Source organism: Peromyscus californicus, unplaced genomic scaffold (assembly GCF_007827085.1).
Source record: "Peromyscus californicus insignis strain IS unplaced genomic scaffold, ASM782708v3 Scaffold_7__1_contigs__length_154581171, whole genome shotgun sequence".
Taxonomy (NCBI): Eukaryota; Metazoa; Chordata; class Mammalia; order Rodentia; family Cricetidae; genus Peromyscus; species Peromyscus californicus.
In genome coordinates, this window is record NW_026294595.1 from 50,963,638 (window position 1) to 50,986,819 (window position 23,182).

Here is a 23,182-nt window from a genome sequence, read left to right on the forward strand (position 1 = left end):
GTGCTGGGAGGCTACATCTACCAAAGTAGATTCTGATTACTTAAAAAAAATGATTTTTGTTTTCTGAAGATCATCAAGGTAGGTTTGTGGAGTTTTTGTTTTTGAGGCTGAGTTTCATGTAGTTTAGGCTTGCTTTGAACTTACTATGTAGCTGAGAATGATCCAGAAATCCTGACCTTGCTTCCACTTCCCAAGTGCTGGAATTACAACCCTGCACAGTATACCCAGTTTTAAAAACTGTGTGCTGGGAATGAATGATGTGAGCAAACACTCTGCTGAGGCACATCCCCAGCCCCTCCCTCTGTATTAAAAACGAAGGTTGACCTGTGCTTACATTAGGTAACATTTTTAAGGACAGAATGAAAATTCTCCAGGCTTTTCTTTTAGCTTTTGCCCTTTACTCATGGTAAGAGATGGAGGCTATATACGTGGTGCTGGGGGGTAGAGTTAGGTCAGTTTATTTTTCCTTGCTTATGTGAGCACTAACACGGCTGTCCAAGGCATTTCTTCCAAATGGGACTGTAGCATGTTACCACATACAGTCAGACACACTGGGTCTGTCTTTTGCTGGTGGCTGACAGGATTCTCCTGTACATAGCCTTCATTCTTTCAAAAGGTAAATGGTACACATCATTAATTCAGAGGAAACCTTATGTTAGTGACTGTCAAATGCTAAGAGACTCTCTCACTGTCAGCTGGCTAAGGATGTCTCACAAAAAGTAAATGAGGCTGACTGAGACCCTCACTCCTTGAGCAGGTGATCCTGTTGTGGAAGGAGTATGCCATCTGCCTTTGAACAATCATGCAGATCAGTGGTTCTCAACCTGCGCGTCAACCTACCCTTGCATAGGGGTATCAGACATTTGCGTTACAATTCATAACAGTTGCAAAATTACAGTTATGAAGTGGCAACAAAAATAATTTTACTGTTGGAGGTCAGCACAGCATGAGGAACTGTATCAAAAGGTTGCAGCCTTAGGAAGGTTGAGAAGCACTGGTGTAGATGGTCTTCCTATCACATTTGACCAATGCTTTCCAGCCCTGCTGCTGCCCTTTAGTTCAGAGACAATACCACAGCCTTCCAAAGAGGCTTCCTTGTGGATTCTGATACCTGATCCAGGGCTGAAGCACTCCTGGACAGACCCTTCTGCACACATCAGTTCCACTGTGCCATCTTGTCCTTCGCCCCACGTCAGGGAGCATCCTGAACAGGACTGGCCTGTGACATCTGTCTGGAAACTGAGAATTCCTCAGTGATGTTCAGAGAAGTGACTTTGACTGTTTACATGCAATACATACTGTGGTCTGCTACTCAAAGAAAATGCAACTTAGCAACACACATAAAAATGTCTACATATAATGCACAAAAAATTACTCAATTTGAAAATCAGAAAAAAGAAATTAGTGGTAAGTCTGACAGTTATCATTTTGAAATAATTTACTCTTAATATACTTCTAAAAAAAAAAAAAGCCAGGGTCTTAGGTATCCCAGGCTGACCTTGAACACACAAATTGGCGCTACATATAATCTTGAACTTCTGATCCCTCTGCTGTCACCTCCAGAATGCTAGGTTTACATGTGAATGGCACCATGCCTGTTTTTTTGAGGTTGTAGGGACTGAAACCAGGCTTTGGGAATGTTAAGCAAGTACTCTACCAACTGAGTCACACCCCCAGTCCTGTTAGCATATATTTGAGTAAAAGCTTTATGCTAAAAGACATGTAAGAAGATATTTTAGTTTTAAAAATTAAATAGCAGAAATTTAATGATCAAATATAACATTTAATATTTAGAGAAAATACTACATATTTGAGGTTTGAATAATAATTAAGGCCATGCTAATATGTAGTCTGAATAAAGGGCAGTATTGAGAATAGTGGTTCTATGCAAATAAATTACACATGATGTGAATAATTATTTCATTTCCCAAAGTATAACAAATTCCTGCAATGTGTATGTGGATACACACATATTGGTAGGACAAAGAAAATTACATTTATTCAGAGCTATCAGGATCCCAATTTGGGAAAATAGAGATTTAAATTGTCTTTAAAACGTGCTTTCACATGTTAAGAATTTATTTTTTATTTGAATGTAGATTTATTTACTTTATGTTTATGAGTGTTCTGCTTACATATATGTCTGTGTACCACATATGTGCCTGGTGCCCACAGAGTTCAGAAGATGACATCTGATTCCCTGGACTGGAGCTTCAGATGGTTGTGAGTCACCATGTAGGTGCTGAGAACTGAACCCAGGTCCTCTGCAAGGACAACAAGTGCTCTTAACCTCTGAGCCATCTCTCTAGCCTACCACGTTGAGTATGTCTTTATGGGTAAAAATTTCTAAATGTAGACCTAAAATACCATCATCATTTTTCACAAAAAGGATTTGTTACCATTGAATATCTTTATGTATCACAGAGAAAATATTAATGATTAAATGCTTTTTCAGAACTTGGTAATCATCTTTGAGGATAAATCTTCAGACTTTTTACAGCTTTGACTTTGATAAAAAATTTTAGTAAGGACAATTCAGCTTAACAAGTCAGCTTTAAAATTTAGTTTCCAAGGCAACAATCATATGTCCTGGCACACTACTTAAAAAAACCAAAACCCACTACAGAAGCAGTTAGCGCCACACCAAGGGCAAGTGACGACTATGACTGCTGTGCTTTTGTCTCCTGAAACAAGCTGACCTCTTCCTTTTCAGGGCACTTCCACATATCCCTGACGCTCTGCCCACCAAGTGTGAGAAGGTTATGGGCAGACAGACCCAGTCTTCAGAGTGGCTGCTGACCCAATGGGGAGAGAAGACAGGGCTCTTACCTGCACATTTCACTCCCTGAGCAATGAGGCCCCACATGAAGTTGGCACAGTATTCACACCAGTGTGGCCCTCGGAACGTATGGACCTGAAAAAACGGCAAAGTGGAGAGGGGAGACATCCATGAGGAGGTTGTTGCGTATCAATCAAAGCAGCATTATACAAGCCACACTGAACCGAAGATGCAGCATGACTACATTTAGAAAAACTGATTGAGTGGAACTGACAAGTGACATTCATTTCAGAGCTTCAGGTCTTCTTTTAGAAGTGATGACACATCAAATCGATACACTGCAATTTCCTTTTGGAAACAATTTCCACCATGGAATTTTCCAATGAGTCGTCTCCTCAGGCACAAGTCGCCTCTTTGACACTGACATGCATGTCTGAGTGTGACGACTTGGAGGCTAAGAAGCAGAGCTGCCAGTGTCCTGAATCTGTAAAGACTGTCAGGTAATCCAGTTTCTCTGGCAAAGTGCGTTTTACATAGATTAAAGTGACACTGACTGCAACCGAATCACTGAAAAGGGCCGATTCTTCAAAACATTTTATATTTACTGTGTTAACAAACAAATGCATTTTAGTACCTATAAAAGCTACAGTTAATGAGAAACCGAAGGCTGGCATTTCAGGCCTGTGATATCACATTGGCTCCCACAGACTTTTATGTATAGAAAAGGTAAAGTATTCTAATGCTGGTGAAAAATATCACCATAACAGAGAAGCCACGAATCTGAACCCTACACATTAAATAACAGAATTAGGAAATCTTTTCTGGTGTGTGGCACATGCTTTAAATCTCAGCACTGGGGAGGCAGAGGCAGGTGGCTCTTTCTATGAGATCGGATTGAAAGGGCTGTATGGTGAAACCATGCTTTTTAAAAAAAAAGAATGAATGAATGTTACCAATTTTGGGCAAATTCTGGTTGAAACTGCACTAGGAAAATAACAAAAAAGGAGAGGATATAGGAAGTCAGTTGATTTACAGCCAATTAGACTTAATTAAGGTCATTTCCTCCTTCAGGAACAGAAAACATGGAGAAAAATCACCCAGTGTGATGATTTCAATGTGTGGATCTGCCAGAACAGTTCTGTGAAGAGCAAACTGCAGCTAAGGAAGCCAGTTTTCATAACTGTGATATGATCCTACTGACTGGGTCTCAGAAACAAAGTAATGACTCTGAGATATGTATATGAATTTATATATATTTCACAAATGTATATAATTTCTTCAAGCCTAAGATGTTACAAATGTAACATATTTCATTCAGAAAAACTATACTGGTTGGATCATGAAACATCACTGATTATAAAATAAAGCTCAACTTTAAAGATATTGAAATATGAAATAAAATCTCTCTAATATAGTCAGTGAAATTTCTGGTACAAATATCCCTATGGGGCTGCAGTGGGTAACTCACAGTTCATTCCAAATAGGTATGTGTTTGTGATCATAGCAAGCAAGCTTGAGGGTCAGGTTTCACGTTAATTTTGAAAAGTAGGCCATAATTCCTGTTATATCTTTTATGAAAAGGGTCAGGAATACAATACACACTTGCCTCTGAACTGCTAATGATGTTCAGAGCCTATAAACTGAAGGCATTTCATGGAGCTGCTGGCACAGGGCCCAAGATCAGCAGATTCTCTGCAATGGCCTGTGCTTGTCTGTGCTCCTCAGAGTGAATGAAACTGGATGAACCACACTTCACTCTGATGGGAACGTGAAGTAGACCACAGGTCAGGGCTCACACAAAGAGGTATAGATGATGAAATCACTACAGCGCCCTAAAGTTACTTGGAGAAAGTCTTTGGGATACAAAATGGCCCACAGGTTGCTGGGTCTCATGACAAGCATGTATCACTCACATGAGTGTTACGAACGAGTGAAAATGGAATGAGAATTTGGAGCAAGTCCCAAGAATGACTTTATACCTGCCACTTCACCTCGTGGTGACGCATCTGAAGTTACAATGGGGGAACAATAGTAGATGGTATTTTGTTTATTACTTAAACACAAGAGCACTAACTACCAATGTTAGGACAGTACCTTTCTCCCTCGGGAGAGCAGTGGTGAATGTGGCATTTTAAGACACAGGGCATCTGCTCACATGACACATGATGAAGAAAGAAATTTAACTGTGCAGGCCCCATGTTCTCTAACCAAAGGTTGCATATAGCCATAAGCATAAGCGACCCTTGACACACATGCCACCATATTTGGGCTTCCCTCCTCTTTTCTTAGATCTAGGCCTTGCTTAAGTCTCCATAGCACCAGAACCTCATATCAGAAAGCAGCTGTTATGGAATTATTACTCCTACACTTCAGGCTGGTACAGATTTTTTATAAGGGCATTCTGACATTTGTGGCTATTCTGTTCTAAACACTGTTAAGAAGTAGCTTGCACAGCCCCAGCCAACTGCCTTGGAGGCTTCACCTCTGCTTATATAGTGTAGTTAACCAGACTCCCTGTGGACTGTACATATAAAATGCACATGCCTCACTTTTCCTTCATTCTGTGATCACAGTGACTCCATGGCAGTGGATTAGGCCTCTTCTTTTTTATTCCTCTAGAGTTCATCAAAACAAATAGTGACTTCATTAATTAATGGAGCACTGTATTTATCAATAAACATTTATTGATGATGGACACAAAGAATGGACACGAGATTAAGGAATACATGACAGGTTGATCCTGGAAAAAGTGTCAAGTGCCCATGAAGAGTGTTTAGAGTGTGGGGTTGAAGGGAGACACACTATGCTCAGGCCGAAGATGTAGCCCCTGAGCTAAGTTCCCAGCCAGCAGATGAGATAAAGCTTTATGAGGAAGGGGTGTGTGTGTGTGTGTGTGTGTGTGTGTGTGTGTGTGTGTGTGTGTGTGTGTGTGTGTGTTTGCAAGTGCTCACAGGGCAAGGCTACTGGGGTTTTCTAAGGGAAGGATGTAGTCAAGTCTGGAGGAAGACAGACTGGGCAGGATATTCTGGTAGCCACTGGGTTGGGTGATGTGGGTGTGAACTTGGGCAGCACAGAGGACAGAAGGGAAGGAGCCAGGCTAACTACAGAAGTTTAAGATCTAGTATGTGGGGTATAAAGCAGAAAGAGCCAGTCAGTTTGGGAGGGAGAGGATGGCAGGGAGAAAGAGGTCACTGCTAGGACAGGTCCTTAGGGTTAAATGGAGATAGGATCGGATAGTCACCTTTGGAGTTAGCTGGATAGGAGGAACAGGAAGAGCCCCACCCCCCACCTTGGGTCTCAGGTAGCATAGGCTGATAATGAATGCTGCCAAGTCTGACCTTGAACTCGACCCTTCCAACTCCACTTCCCAGGTGCTGGGACTATAGGCAAGTGCTAACTGACTTAAAAACAGCCTTTAATGTTTTACAGCACAGTAGGGCAATTATAGCTAACAACAATTAGCAGTATTATTTTAAAATAGCTAGTAGAGAGAATTCTGAAAGTTATCAACACAAGGAAATAATAAATGTCTGAGTGAGGCTGATGTCATTACCCTGGTCTGGTCATTACACTTGTGTTGAAATATTACACTGTGTCCCTGAAGAATGCATAATCAAGTGTTAATGAAAAGAAACAGCTCTTCGTCTGTACAGAGCCTAGCACAATGCAAACAGGTGGTATTTACTGCACACAATTCTACAGTCACTGACATCTACTAACAGTTTTACTAGAAACAGTTGTATTTTAATGAGGGTTTAAAAAGGAGTTAATCAAAGTGTAATGCATGTTCAACTATATTTGAAAGGTCAAAAGTGGCACTGCTTAGGAGGGGACTAAGAAGAAAATAAGGAGAAAATGGAGGAGAGGTCTGAGGTGGGTTACAAAAGGCTCTGGCAAGAAGCCCAAGACTACAATAGTTAGGACCTTTAGGTTTTACAAATGCTAACATGCTAGGCAAACAATCTACCACTGAGCTACATGCCCAGCCCATTTGTTTGCTGGCCTATTTTTAAAGTCAGGGTCTTTCTGTAGAGCTCAGGCTGGCCTTAAATATTAGATCCTCCTACCTCCACCTCTTCAGTTCTGTTATTATCATTACAGGCCACTACATCTACCCGACAACAGTGAGTAACTTTTGCCTGGAATGCTCTACCCTACATATAGTAGCTGCCTATCAGAGACCAGCAACTGGTCAGTACATAAGAATAAACACCACTGCGAACTTGATAAACACACAACGAAGAGACGTGCGTTGTGCACCACTGTCATTCTCACTGAAACTGCCCGAGGCTTTTGCTTTCCTGTCTTCTTGTTCTCCGAGGTCGCCAGCTTCTTCCTTCATCTGCCCTGCTCCCTTTCTTAATTCCTGGTTCTTAGATGTTGTCCTGGTTAGGTTTCTGTTTGTCAATTCCACACAAACCTAGACATATCTAGGAAGAGGATATCTTGCTTGAAAACAATACCTCCATGAGATTGGCCCGTAGGGTATTTACTTAGCTAATGTTTGATATAGGAGGAGGGCACAGCTCACTGTGAGCAGTGCCACCCTTGGGCAAGTGGTCCTGGGCTCTATAAGCAGCAGGCTGAGCAAGTTATGATGAGCAAGCTAGTGAGCAGTGTTCCTCCAGGGCCTCTGCGTCAGCTCCAGGCTGACTTGCTGCAATGACGAACTGTAATGTGGAACTGTATGCTGAAATAAGCCCTTTGCTCCCCAACTTCCTTTCGTGGTTATGGTGTTTAACACAGCATTAGAAACTCTGATTAAGACCGCTGTAGACTAGGAGATCTAACAACAGAATTTTGTTAGTAGTGGATATAAACCAGGAAAATGGTCCATCTCAGATTTTTCTTTTAAAGTTTTATTTGGATGAGTGTTCTGCCTGCACTTATGTCTCTGCATTAGCTGTGTGCCTGAAGAGGCCACAAGAGGGAGTGACATCCTCTGCAGCAGGGGTTTTGGACTGTTGTTAGCCACCACATGGGTGCTGGGAATCAAACCTACTTCCCCAGGGAGTGCTCTTAACAGCCGAGCCATCTCTCCAGTCTGCCTTGAAGGCCTTTTAAGCATACAAAATTTTTGCCTTTTTCTGAGTTTTAGACAATTGTGTCGATTGAAGTGGTCTTGTGATGAGTGAGAGATTTCGTCGACATCTTACTTTGGCACCTCCAAGTAGAACCCACCTTCTGCTTGCTATTAGACCTTGAACACACACACGGGCTTTGTAAGCTGGGGTGTGGGGGGCAGATTTCTTTATAATCAGTGATACCTGAAACTAATGATTGTATCAATTTAATAGAAATGATGCCTTTGGAGATTCTTTCGGTAAGACAATTCAAAGGAGTAGTCTCTGGCAGCATGGGACATTACCAGTCAGGATGGCCGCCTGGTTAAGAGGACACAGGACTATTTTTCCTAGGCTACCTCTCTCTAAAGCTGTTGGTCCCTCTTGACAGTCAAAGCGGCAGAGTACATGGCACAACACACTCCTCAATGTACAAACAGCATGATCAGGCAGTTTTAAAACCGTTTCCTCCTTTGCTCCTGGAAAAAAGTCGTTATTAACATGGCATGTGTGATTACTCTTCACCTGTGAACAACTCCTTTCATGTTAATTGCTCTGTTTAAACAGTAAGATGAAGCTAATTAGTGAACCCCAAATAAAGTCTTATCATTGAAGGCACCAGCCAAAGCCAGGCTGAAAAGGGCACAGAGGGTGTGAGATGGGAGGTGTGTTGGGGGCAACAGCCAGTGTCACACTGTCTCCCAGGCAAGGACCTTGGTAGACAGTGAGGTCATCCTCGTGTGTGTGTGTGTGTGTGTGTGTGTGTGTGTGTGTGTGTGTGTGTGTGCTAAATGAACACACCTGCTACCTGCTTCTCACCGTGTTCACAGGATTTGCAACTCCACTTTGAATACCAATAACAGAAAGAGCAAAAAAGCAGCCCACTCCACAAAGACACAGAACAGTGCATCAGCATCCTCATTACCCCTCTCAGTCAAACACACTCCTTTAGAGACAGGAACGGAGGCACGCGGCCTTGTAAACCCCAGGGGAACTGACAAGAACATTAGGGCAGGGAGGTTTTGCTGGCAGAGGTGACAATGACATTTCAGCTGCAGCCTTCTCATTCGGGAGGCTCTGATGACTCAGTCCTCCAGCATGGCACTGGGCAACAAAAGAAGGGAGCAGACGAAGACAGACACACGGGCGGAGCACAGAGCGTAGGCGGCCAGGCAGGAAGGGCCACTTGTGCACTCCTCACTTTTATCGTTTAGTGAAGCCACACTACATTTTCCTTCCTGTTAAAAAGTCATCTCAGTGCATAGTGCAGGCTGGCTTGGGACTCAGGATCTCCTGTGTGCTGGGGCTATGAACCTGCACCATCAGGCTGAGAGAGATGATCTTCAATCTTAAATTACCAATGTTAGTCTCACCAAGATAGTTTAAAAAATTTTGATCACTTGATATGAATTTACAATCTTAATCTTAATTTGACTAAAGTTAAATGGTATGCATATATACACACATTGCATACATACAAAGCTGTAAAGAGATGCATATCATATCAGCTGTGAACATTAGCAGTAAATACATGAATTTGTACAGTCTCCTGCAAACAAAGGTGAGGTCGTAATTAAAATAGTGTATCAATACAGTATCTTCTTGCCTGTTACTTAGTCAAATCTCATCAAAACTGCCTTCAAACTCTTGAGAAAAACATACAGAGGACCATTTGAGTTGAGTTAAGCCACCAACACTGTCATCATGCTGGCCATTTTGATGGAAAAGACTGGCAATGCTGTGACCTCAGCTGGGAAGAGAGAAGAGTGTATGGGGCTCGTGCTGAAGCAGTTTTAAGCAAGAGTTGGAGACAGTTAAGTGCCTGCGGGAGGACAAGTCTGTGGCCAGCCGCAGACAGAAATCAGGAAGACGTGGGACAGCTGGTGAGGGGCCTAGGTGCTGATGACCTCTACAGCTAGCTGCTAGAGGGAGGGGCTGCAGGGTCTGCACAGGTGTGAACCTAACTGCACAAACGGTGAATGCATCAACCTCATCAGCAGGACAAAGGAAAGAAGACTGGCGACTTTTTATTTCAAGAATGGGAAAGCCGTTCAAAATTGAGGGAGGTACCATAAAAGTCCCTCCAGACTGACAGTAGCCTACCCAAATCAATAATGTCCTCAACTATATAAGCAGTAAGTCACAGAGAGAGTTGATACAGCATGGCCAGCCTACGGCAGCCAGCCTTCCTTTACCAGAAGGACAACTACTGGGGTAACACAGTCTCTCAGCTCTGCTCCCACATGAGAAGCACCATAAAAACGTGTTCGATTAAATGCATACGAAACAGCACTTTGAATATGGAGAAACTAGTAAATTATTATTACCTCTATTCCTAAGAATCACTCCCTGCCTAGGGAGAGGGCTCAGTGGTAAAGTGCTGCGCTGTCCTGTTCAGTCCCTAGAACCACGTGACAAATCCGGGTACAGCGGCAGGTGTACGGTGAGAGTGCTGTGGAATTGACCAGGGTTCACTGGCTAGCCAGTCTGGCCTTGTGGGTGAGTTCCAGGCCAAGAGAGACTAGGTCTTAAAACAAAACAAAAACCCCAAACAAGGTGGATAGCATCCGAGGAATGACACCTGAGGTTGGCTTTTAGCTTCCACATGCATGCACACATACCTCTATACACACCCGGGCATACATGGAACTACACACAAACATACCTGCAACCATCCCCCCACACAGATAGATACATTTACCATAAAGGGTATTTTTAATAGAGTTAAATTTCTTTTTTTTTTTTTTTGGTTTTCTGAGACAGGGTTTCTCTGTAGCTTTGGAGCCTGTTCTGGACTAGCTCTGTAGCCCAGGCTGGCCTCCAACTCACAGAGATCCGCCTGGCTCTGCCTCCCGAGTGCTGGGATTACAGGCGTGCGCCACCACTGCCCGGCAAGAAATAATTTTTTTTTTTTTTTCGGTTTTTTGAGACAGGGTTTCTCTGTGTAGCTTTGCGCCTTTCCTGGAACTCACTTGGTAGTCCAGGCTGGCCTCGAACTCACAGAGATCCGCCTGGCTCTGCCTCCCAAGTGCTGGGATTAAAGGTGTGCGCCACCACCGCCTGGCTAAATTTCTTTATGAATTCTAGCCAGGCAGTCAGTCATTCTGTCTGTCTACTCACTAATCCTGAGAGACATGTTCTTGCTATGTATATAGCTCAGGCTTACCTGGAACTCACTCTGTAGCCCAGGATGGCCTTGAATTTTTAACTTTCCTGTATCTCTACTCAGTGCTAGGACGACAGGTGTTAGCATCCTGAGCTTTTTTGTCTGTTTTTAATCACACTACACAGTATAAATTATGTAACAAAAAGCAAAACAACAGCAGGGCATGGTGGTCCGTGCCTTTAATCCCAGCATTCGGAAGGCAGAGGCAGGCGGAAGGCAGATCTGTAGACCAGCCTGGTCTCCATGGCAAGTTCCAGGACAGCCAGGACTACACAGAGAAACCCTGTCTCACAAAAACCAAACCAAACCTGTGGTGATATTGTGTTCCCCAAAAAAATATTGTGCACCCTAATAAACTTATCTGGGGTCAGAGAACAGAACAGCCACTAGATGTAGAGGCCAGAAAATGGTGGCACACATACCTTTAATCCTAGCATTCCTAAGGCAAAGATCCATCCAGATCTCTGTGAATTTAAAGCCACACTGGAAACAGCCAGGCATGGTGACTCATGCCTTTAATCCCAGGAAGTAATGGCAGGAGATAGAAAGGTATTTAAGGCCTGAGGACTAGGAACTAGGCTGGTTAAGCTTTTAGGCTTTGGAGCAGCAGCTCAGCTGAGATCCATTCTGGATGAGGACTCAGAGGCTTCCAGTTTGAGGAACAGGATCAGCTGAGGAACTGGCAAGGTGAGGTAGCTGTGGTCTGTTCTGTCTCTCTGATCATTCAGCGTTCACCCCAATACCTGGCCCTGGGTTTGTTTTTTTATTAATAAGACCTGGTAAAATTCGTGCTACACAAACCAAACCAAACCAAAATAAAAAAAAGTCAAACAACAAATACAACCAAACCACTTTCCATTTCAAAACACTGACATTTAAAGCCTATACTTTTCATCCTTTTCTCCTGACAGCGTTCCCTCTAAGTTGATGCTCAGGCTGAAGAATGTCAGATGTTGTAGATGGCAAGACAGCTTAGGAGCACAGCCAAGCCTGATGACCACCTGAACCTGAACCCAGGACCCACATGATAGGAGAGAACTGTCCGCCCATACCATGGCTTTCAAATGTCTCCTACCCTTAGCACAAAATAAATAATGTAATATTTTAAAAATCCAATGTATGGGGCTGGAGAGATAGCTTAGCAGTTAAGAGCACTGGTTGCTTTTTCAGAGGACCTGGGTTCAATTCCCAGCACCCACATGGCAGCTCACAGCTGTCTGTAACTCCAGCTCCAGGGGATCTTACAACCCCACACAAACACACATGCAGGCAAAACGCCAATGCACATAAAATACATAAATCATCAAAAAATCCAATGTAATATCATAAAACAATAGTGTATTTTGAGAGTTCAATTCAGTGGTAAAATTGGACACAGTAATCAATATTAAAAAAAAAAACATCTTTTAGTTACAATAGTAAGTGTAGTAAGAGTCAAGCAGTGCAAACGAAAAGTTGTGGAGTCCCAACCCAAGTGACACATCTCCAACACTGGTCCCACACTTAAGGCTCAGGGGTCATGCAGAAGACGAGGCAGGATGATAGGAAGCGCCAGAAGAACAGAGTTTGCTGTGAGATTGTGACTCCTGAGAGATACCAGAGAACCTACAACCATGAAATCACACCAACATGGCTGCCTAAACATGACCTGAATTAGTACAACACCAACAGACACACTAACGAGGGTGGGTGGGTGGGGCTCAGGAAACCTCAGCCCTACAAAAGAACTATGGCAACCAAAGAACGCTGAAAGTGAGACACAGTCTTCCTGAGGGAGGAGCATGCCACATGGTTATCCAATTGGTACCAAATGATCAGTCCTCTTCAGGACATACATACAAGGAACATTATACAGAGTGGGGAGGTTGTATTTAGGAACACACACACACACACACACACCAACATATATATGTAGCACACAAATACATACATAAATACATCAACAATTAAAAAGAGGTCATAAATTTGAAAGAGTATGGGGGTGGTTTATATGGGAGAGTTTAGAGGGAGGAAGAGGAAGAGGGAAGTTTTCTAATTATAATCTCAAAAAAGTTTAAGATGCTTTATTTTTAATTATGTGTATGCATGTGTATATGTGCAAATGAGTGCCACTGCCCATGGGGGCCAGATGCATCAATTCTTCTGGAGTTGGAGTAGGAGTAATAAGCAGTTATAAACTGCCTGTCTTAGGTGCTGGAAACAGAATTTGGGTCCCCTGTAAAAGCAGTATGTATTTGTAACTGCAAGCTATCTCTCTAGCTCACAGATTTAATTAATTCACTGAGATAGGGTCTCACTATGCAGATCAGGTTGGTCTTGAACTGACAGAGATCTCCCCATCTCTGCCTGCTGAGTGCTGGGATTAACAGTGTGGGTGCCACCATGCTTGGCCAATTCGTTTTCTTTTTTTTAAAAACTGCATATTCACTTTAAAGGTACATACTCTCTGCTGTTACTGAATGAAGTCTTTTATAAGTATCAATGAGACCACACTGGCTGATGAAAGCTTCCTATGCCCCCCTTTGGGTCTGCTCTGTCACTGGCAGCACTGCTGAACCCTCTATGGTGGGGATGGTCTTCATTTGCTGCTCAGTTGTTGTTCTATGTGTCTGGATCCTGTTACTAGGTATATAGATACTTTCAAATAGTCTTCTTGAAGAACTTACCCTTACTTTCAATGATAGTCCTTGTCATAGAAACTACTTCACTGAATATAAACGACTTAGATCTGGGCCAGCTAGCATCTTATCCCCCTGGCAGGAGCTGCTGCACAGAGATGGACACGGACATACCATCAGGCAATGAGTGCCAGGCTTGAGCCTCAAAACTCTCCACAACAGGCCAAACATCGACAAGATGCCTCTGCCACCTTCCTGCCATGGAAATGATTCTAAAAATAAGCTCAAAGTTAGAAGACTGGGTTCTGGTGGCATTTTAAGCCCCCCAGGTTGTAGAGCATTTTTAATGGTGGACTTCTAATTATGTGACACATTGGCAGCCTGGCTTGGGCTTCCTAAGATTTACAAAGAAAAATCTTACAACTGTTCTATCAAATGGTAAATATTCTTCAATAGATCCATGTAGCTAAACAAAAACCAAACCAAACCACTGAGGCCCCACAGTCAGCATTGAAGCAAACCTGCATGCTCTCAGGAAAGGATGTCTCTGTGAACTTGACTGAGCCTGAGCAGAGATGAGGCCAGGCATTTCAAACGTCTGAAGTGGAGCTTCAAAGGCAGTTTGAAAGGCAGGAGAAAGAGCAAGCAGGAAGGAACGCTGAGAGACAGCTCACAGAATGGCAGAAGACACATGCAAACTATATATTTCATGGAGTTAGTATCAGGATATATTAGAAATTCCTGCCACTGAATGTCAAAGCCACCATTCATTTTAATTTTATTTATTATTATTGGTGTTTGTGCACATACATGGTGGGGGCACACCTGCCGAGGCGTGCATATGGAGGTCAGAGGACAACTTCTGTGAGCTGATTCTCTCCTTCTACCTTGGATTCTGGGAATAAAACAGGGAAGAGAGAGAGGGGGGGGGGGAGAGGGAGAGAGGGGGGGGGGAGAGGGAGAGAGAGACAGAGACAGAGAGAGACAGAGACAGAGAGACAGAGAGAGACAGAGAGAGACAGCGAGCGCACACAAGTCTGCTACTCAGGACTCAGGGGAGTCACAGGAGCTCAAGTGCAGCCTGAAAAGGAAGCATGGTGAGCCTCACCTCAAAAAAGAATGGGAGGCTTGAATAAGCATTTATTAATGGAAGATATATAAACGACTAACATGAAAAGATCATGTACTACTATCATTAATAACAAGGAAAATGCAAATCAAAACTACAGTGGGGTACCACCTCACACACCCGTTAGAATGGCTGCTACCAAAAACTACACCAACTAATGTTAGTGAGAACGTGGAGAAGCTGGCAACCCTGAATGGTGTGAAATGGTTTAGCTGCTAATGAAAACAGCATTGCAGTTCCTTAAAAGATGAATCCTATTTCTGGGTATATACCCCAAAAGACTGAAGTCAGGATCTCAAAGAAATATCTTTAGCCTCTGTCAATAGCAACTTTTTTTTTTTTTTTTTTGGTTTTTCAAGACAAGGTTTCTTCCGTGTAGTTTTGGTGCCTGTCCTGGATCTCGCTCTGTAGATCAAGCTGGCCTCGAACTCACAGAGATCTTCCTGCCTCTGCCTCCGGAGCGCTGGGATTAAAGGCGTGTGCCACCACCGCCTGGTGTCAACAGCAGCTTTAACTGTAACATTTGAGATATTTTTTTAACAGCCATGGTATGGAAAAAAAAAACCTAAATATTCATGGATGGATGAGTAAAGAAAATGGGTATATAGCCAATGAAATAGTCTTACTTTGACTTCCCATTGCTGTGATAAAAACACTAACCAAAACTTAGGGAAAGGATATGTTTTGGCGTATATATCCTGGGCCACAGTCCATTGAAAGCCAAGGTGGGAACTCAAGCGAGGCAGGAAGCTGGAGGCAGGAACTGATGCAGAGACCATGGAGGAGTGCTGCTTACTGGCTTGTTCATCGTGGCTGCTCCACCTGCCTTTTCACACCAACAAAGCCAGTTGCACAGGGTGGCACTGCCCAATGTGAGCTGGACCCTCCCACATCAATAATCAATCAAGAAAGTACTCCATAGACTTGGAAATGGGCCAATCTGATGGAGGCAATTCCTTAAATAGATTCCCTCTTCCCAGACATGTCTAAGTTTGTGTCAAGTTGACAGAAACCACCCAGCATAGGAATATTTATTTAGCTTTTAGAAAGAGAGAACTTTTTCCATATGATAAATACAGATGAACCTGAAGGACACTGTGCTAGGTGAAACAGGCCCATCCACCAGGACAAACTACACATCCACTTATGTGTGCTGCCTAGTTAATAGCACACTTATTTAACAAGGTAGATCTCATGTTCTTCTCACAAAAACAAAACCCCAACCTCAAAAGCCAAAACTCAAAACCGAACCCTGCCCAAATTTTAAAGGACTCTGACATTTCTGGTTGTGCTCTGCAGGCTTGCTTCAGGCTGTCACATACTACAAGAGAAGTGTGATGTCCCACAACCATTTCACATCATATTCACACACTGAAGACTGAATTCTGGGGAAGGGGGCATTAGTAAAGTATTTAACATCCATCTTCACACAGAAAACATCATGTTCTGCGTATACTCATCATATTGGGATTTGCTCCTCAAGGATCATGTGACAGTTACTCTACCCTTTGTATGTCTGGCAGGGCAGTGCACATGTAGGAGGTGCTCACAAACACTTGAGGGGTGAGTGATGAGAAAATGGAGAACATGTCAGGGAAGCTGAAGCGCTCTGCTCTCAGATCTGAGAAACACTGTGGCCAACATGTTTCAAGACTGTTAATGTGCTTCTCTTGTAGTATGTTAAACAGTGACTTACCGTGGGTACACAAGAGTAGATCTTTTCTGGGTCAGATGGACATGGGAGGGACTTCTATAAACAAGAGGCTGTTTCTAAGACATATCTGTCCAAATGAGATCATTTTAAAAATGATATTCTAGCAAATATGAGTGGGGAAATAAAGAACATTGTTAAATACTTTCACAAAAGGTAATTTGTACCAGAAAGGCAGTATCAACAAGGGAAGTAAAATTGTGAGACTTGGGAAAATAAAACCAGGCTACAAAATATCTTAGGACTAATGGAGAGATGGACCAGTGGTTAAGAACTCTTAGGACTAATGGAGAGATGGACCAGTGGTTAAGAACTCTTAGGACTAATGGAGAGATGGACCAGTGGTTAAGAACTCTTAGGACTAATGGAGAGATGGACCAGTGGTTAAGAACTCTTAGGACTAACGGAGAGATGGACCAGTGGTTAAGAACTCTGGCTGTTCTTCTAGAGGACCCAGCTTCAGTTCCCAGCTCCCACAGCAGATGGCTCACAACTGCCTGTGACTCTAGTTCTGGGGTGTCTGATGCCCTTTTCTGGCCTCTGAGGGCTCTGTAGTTATGTGGTGCACATGCATACAAGGAGGCACTCATAGAAACACATGAAACAAAAATAAATAAATCTTTAAAAGGCAATGGTTTGTGAGAATATGAATATAATGTGTTGCTTCTGAGATAAGTAGAGTAACTCTTGCCCCATGAAATGGCTGTGAAGCATAATACACAAGCCACCAGGACTCCTTGGAAAATGCTTCTTTCTGGGTTATTAATGACAGGCACAATCTTTTTGATCATCATAACGATCTAGCCTTGCACTTGGGGTATCAGAATCAGGTCCTCAGCCTTTTTTTTTTTTTTTTTTTTTTTTGGTTTTTCGAGACAGGGTTTCTCTGTGTAGCTTTGCGCCTCTCCTGGAACTCACTTGGTAGCCCAGGCTGGCCTTGAACTCACAGAGATCCGCCTGGCTCTGCCTCCCGAGTGCTGGGATTAAAGGCGTGCGCCACCACCGCCCGGCAGGTCCTCAGCCTTTAAACCATCAGCAAGGTGGAGTAAGGGGGAGAGCTGTAGTGCTGGGGTAGCAGACAGGCCACTACAGAAAAGTACAATGGGCTTCCAGACCGCAGAGGCAGAAGGTGGAGGCGGAGGCGGAGTCCTGTCTGCTCACTACTTTGGGGTCTCACAACATCAGATAAGCACTATGCCAGGTAGCAGCAGGAGTGAAGTTCTTACAGGGACCTTATAGGCGAATTTTCAAACCGCCCAGTTTCTGCTCATCAGTCCTTTCCCTGTCTGACTGCAGAGGCAGAGAGAACCCCATTATGTACTGATCTTGACTATTTTTGTCGTCTCTGGCCCACATTCAAAGTGAGAAGAGAGGGAGTGTGCTTAATATAAAATATACATTGCAGTTCCTTTAACCTGTTTGCAGAAAAACTATTCCTTTAAAATCTCATGTGGGATACTCCAAGTTCATGTCCATAAAAGGATAGTACATTACTGCCAAAAATTAATGAGACACTTTAGGCTAACCACACTAATGAAGATGAGGCAGGAGGAGCTGGAGTTTGAGGCCAGCCTGGGCTACATTTTAAGTTCAAGGCCAGATGAGGCTATATAGTTATATGGTCACAACACTAAAAAAAAAGCACAGAGATTAAAACATGATGTGTTCATAGTTCTTGTTTCCTTTTCAAAAGTCTGTAAATTTGGTTAATTTAAAACAATACAGGTCCTCAGAACGATCGTGTATTGAGATTTTCTGCTGTCACGAGAATTGGTTTCAAAATTACAGGTCGACCATGTCACACTGTGTACTCAGTAAGTCAGTCAGTCAGTCAACACTTCTTAAACACGTACCAGCACTTTCCCAGACATAGCACAAAGGGAAAGAGCAGAAAGAAAGAGAAGGTGGTCACATGGTTAGTGGGCACAGCATAAGGGAATGGGGAGGTATATTACTGCAGTCAAAGAAACAAATGCCTCTGAGGTATGTATCAAATGGAAGAGCAGAGGGCCCAAGTCCGTGTGCATCCTAGAGGGAGAGGAAAGACCTCTTCAGCGGGAGTGTGGCCACTGTTGCCCTTCTGGTTACCAAGTGGCAGGACACTGTCTGCTGGCAATGTGCTTAAAATTTCTTCATCTAGAGGGCACTGAATCACTAACCTTATTATGTAAGGCTCCTGCTATGGTGTAGTTTGAATTATATCACCAATTCACACTGTAGGATTCATGTCTGCACATGGCAACATTAAATCTATTAATACCTGACACCACCCATCAGCATGCAGAAGGCAAGTAGTATGTGGAACTAAAATCAACCACTTACCACCTTAATGAATAAACCAAAGTCATATCATAAAGTACATATTCACTGTAATTTCTCTATGCAGTGCTAGGGACTGAGTTCTGGGTCTTGCACATGCTGGGCAAGTGCTCTACTACTAAGCTATGCCCCAGTCTTATAACTGCTAATACGTTTTTCTTTAAGTATTTAAGTTGCCGGTGTAGCCAGGTTTCTGTTATTACTCTGTCTAATATTGATTCTTATGTTATACAACTTTTTGAATCAAGCAACTAACTAGACAAAACATTTCATAATTCAAATGGGAGGACATAAAAAACGAAGAGGATTTCATTGTACTCTGTGGTACAGGAAAAACTCAAATATTCTTATGTAAACCCCACTCTACCTGGGAGCTGGCGGGAGCCCCCAGGATCATTGAAGGCTCTCCACCACACTGTGATCTCTACTATTAGGAAGTAGGTCAGGATTCAGTCACTCTTCTGTATAAATGAATTAATTGATATTAATGCAGAAAAAAATAACCAGTCAGAGGTAATATGTCATAATATAAAAGTAGTGACTATCATGTGCCCCCATGGAGCAGGAACTTAAGTTTCCTACTATAGAAAGCGAGGTTTAGAGATATTAAGCATTTAGGCTAATTAAGCAATGGTACACATCACAAGCAAATGCCTGAGGCAAAGGCTGTCTTAGTGCTCTTCCCAGAGCCTGGGAAAGTAGGATACAGTGACTGTGGAGGGTGGGGCAGCTGGCTGCTTCTGTTTTGCTTTTGATGTATTTTTTTTTTCTGCATAGGGTATTAGGATGGAGTAATACTTTTAGCATTTTTAAAAATTCGCTTTATTTAGTGTGTGCTTCTGGGGGCACAAGTACTCTGGCATGCATGGGGAGCTGGCTCGCTCCTTCCACTGCGTAGGTCCCAGATATGAAATCCTTCAGCCAGGAGCCAAGGAAGCACCTGTACCCATAGAGCCATCTCACCAGCTCAGAAGAGAGTCATCCTTTAAAGAAGCTGAGTCATTAAAAATACATACAATTTCAGGCTGGGCGGTGGTGGCGCACGCCTTTAATCCCAGTGCTCCGAAGGCAGAGGCAGGTGGATCTCTGTGAGTTCAAGGCCAGCCTGGGCTACAGAGTGAGTTCCAGGAAAGGCACAAAGCTACACAGAGAAATCCTGTCTTGAAAAAACAAACAAAAAGCAACCAAATAAAAAAAAACCTATACAATTTTTATGTTAATTAAAAGAAAGTGTATACATATATTGAAACATCACATGGTACCTAATATATATGTACAAATTTATGTATCAACTATAAATAAAAAATGAAAATTATGGAGTAATATGTGATGTTATCATACATATACATGTCTAATATAAAATCAGGATAAACATGTCTCCTGTGACATTTAGTTTATTTTACTTTTTGGTAAAAACATCCAGAATCCCTTCTTCTAGCATTTTTGGAATTATGCTCAAATTTATTCTGACATCTTACGATAGCTTTTATAGAATGTGGTATATTTATCTCTGAAATGATAACTCCCTAAGATATAGTAGCTTTCTATGATGTAAGTAACGATGGAGGGGAGGGGAGGGGAGGGGCGGAGAATGGAGAGGCAGGAGGGAAAGGGGGAGAAGATGTTACATAACAGCAGACTTCCCTTTTTATTTCCCTGTGATCTCCAATCCCAGGGTCCAGCTGCTCCAAATGGCTTCCGCCTTGGTGAATGCTTTCACCAAAGGTAACTGGTGCTCTTGGATTCACCCCAAACTAAGAGCCGACAGCTGTGCACCCCACCAGGCAGCATTACCTAAGAGGCCGGCGAGAGGCCGGCGAGAAAAGCCCACCGAAGGGGCTGTGTGAGGGCCTGAGGTTCCTCTGAACACAGCCACTCAGAGAAAGCCACCGGCAGGTCACATGACTGACAATCATCATGGAAACACTCCAGTTTTCCCACAGCAGACCTGACTGCACATGTGTACAAGAAGCAGTGCCCTTCTAAGCCAGCATCTGTGTGGGAGTGAACTCCTGCTGGGGCTGGAATCCTTCCGGGGAGATTCTCTGAAGTCAAGTATGACTCTTTTTTCTTTTTTTGTTTAATAATGTTACTCCACAGGCACATTTTAAAAATAATGGAGTTATTTATAACAGGAAGAGTCAAATTCTGAGACTTCTGACCTTCTTAGTTAGTGATCCTAAACTACGGAGAATGCGTCCCTGGCTCACAGGAGGCCCTTCCTTACAAGGACAGCGTTAAAGAGCAAGTCTCAGCTGGGCCTCATTGTCTAGCTCCAGAGAAGGAAGAAGTCTCCCACGTTTTATGTGCTTAAAACAAAACAGACAAGAACCAAAACCCAAATCAACAAGAACAAGTGTGCTGAGCCAGGAGTGAGCTCACAGTGCAGCCTGGCATGTGCAAGGTTCCGGGCTCAGTCTCCAGCGGGCATCTTTACAGTGATCTGGGGGGCGAGGGTCACACGATCACACAGCACACACACAACTTACTTCTTATAAAGCTATGTGAAAAGAACTAAAAAATATATCTGCAGGGGACGGGAAAGTACATGCTTGCTTATGTAAATTTTTCAACTTCCAAACAATAATGATAAAAAGCATTTACAGAACCCGATTTATCACTAAAATGACAATCTCACAGGCCTATTTTGCTAGTAAACCAGACTGAACCTCTTTGAAGATGCCTTGGAAGTCCCAGAATTTCTGGAACATGCAGATGATTCTTGCTTACAAACTTAACAGCCACTTTGGGGGCCATTTCCGTGGTAAAAGTCCTGCAGGACCAGGCTATAAATCACTCAAGCTCAGTAGCCTGCAGCATTTCTTTGCTTGTTTACTTGTTTATTTATTTATTTTTGGTTTATAAGAGGTTAAGTTTGGTTTATAATGTGACTAAGACTGGATGTACACATGACTTCTATTTTCTGTCAAGTTTTGATTTGCTGAACTGTCTCAATTCCATTTTAAAGCAAAATTATCAGTTGAAAAATAAGGTTTATATGGTTAACGCCAAATGGTATGAAGACTACACTCTATTCCTCACTATAGAAAATGCGGAGTACATTGAGGCATAGTGTTTTTGTTTTTTAGCATGAGTAAAATAAATGCTGGTGTTAAAAATCAGGGTGGTTTATGAAGCTGGGATGAAGTCACTTGGGAGAGAGCCTGGTACATTCTATATGCCAAATAAATGTTCAAAAAAGTTGAATAAATTAACAGATCAAAGACAGAAATTTTCAGCTCTAACACCTTTTTTGCAAACAAATATTCCCATTCTAACATCAGCATTAATGATAATCTTTCTAAACTGAATACTCTTGAGTCTTAGACAACTTCTGACTATTAGGAAGTTACCACAGAAATGCTGGCTCATCTGCCTATTCAGTGTAACTAGGTCTCTTTACACATGACTTCACTTTGCATACCGCCTGAATTGGAACGCAAGGCCTTATACCATGCAAGAAGTACATGCAAGATCTAGACACATCTCAGACCAACACACATTATCATCTTCATAAAAGAAGATTCAGGTACACTGCATAAAACATGTTACAGCAGTAATTAAAAACAACATATGCAGGGTGCAAGCCAACACCGAGAAAGTGCGGGGAAGCTGCCAGTCACAGCCTCTGTGGTCACAGGGCAGCGATTCTCCTTTTATCGTGGTCAATTTGTTAATGGAGGGAGGAGAAAAGACGGAAACTATGGGAAATGCATACCATCTGCTCACTCCAGATGCAACTGCACATGCCTGCTACAGCAAAGCATGTAACCAGAATCGAATATGTAAGATCTAATCCCCTGAAATCGCCAACAAAGGTATTTAGACATATTGCAACACAGATACATGCAATGCCAAACGCATGATTAGGAGACCTTGATCACATCAGTCAAGACTTACCAGTGTACACACAGTAATTCAGGAGAGCATTAGCACAGCATCTGAGAAAATGGGGCTGGATTTCTGTGAGCTCTATTCAGCCATTCCTTAACTAAAACCGGGATTTAGACATCTCTTTCCTTGAATAGCAAGAACATTTCAATCAAGTCATCCTAATTTTTCAAAGGCATCAGAAGACGAGCCTCTAACTTGCACACTCTAAGTACTGAGCGTTCCTTATAGGAAAAGGCCAGAAACAAACATTCTTACCTTGAAATTGTGAACCTTTTCATATTTTGGAATTTGTTCATTTTCTTTCAGAGTTGCTCTTCTAACAAGCGATGTCAACTGCGAATAAGCAAAGAGTTTCAGAGGTTGCCAGATTGTCACAGACGACTTTTGAGAACCCAGTTTCATTCCCAAGGCTGCTATCAATAAATCTTGCTGCCGGCCCTCTTGTTTTGGTTTGTGAATTGTAGCTCCATTAGTTTTCCTCCCCGACCAAGACTCTTTGGATG

The 23,182-nt window shown here is 42.7% G+C and overlaps 1 protein-coding gene across 6 annotated transcripts in view; it reads right to left on the reverse strand.

Moving 5' to 3' along the window:
- Chn1 (chimerin 1) overlaps window positions 1-23,182 on the reverse strand; it is a 153,582-nt gene that overhangs the window by 21,661 nt on the left and 108,739 nt on the right. For 5 of the 6 annotated variants that reach the window (XM_052725346.1, XM_052725345.1, XM_052725343.1 and 2 more), the window contains 2 exons: window positions 22,935-23,012; window positions 2,830-2,914 (listed from right to left, as the gene is read on the reverse strand). In XM_052725346.1, coding sequence (XP_052581306.1) covers window positions 2,830-2,914; window positions 22,935-23,012 — 163 coding nt within the window. The remainder of the gene's footprint in view (window positions 1-2,829; window positions 2,915-22,934; window positions 23,013-23,182) is intronic. The other variant, XM_052725344.1, reaches the window with a different exon arrangement.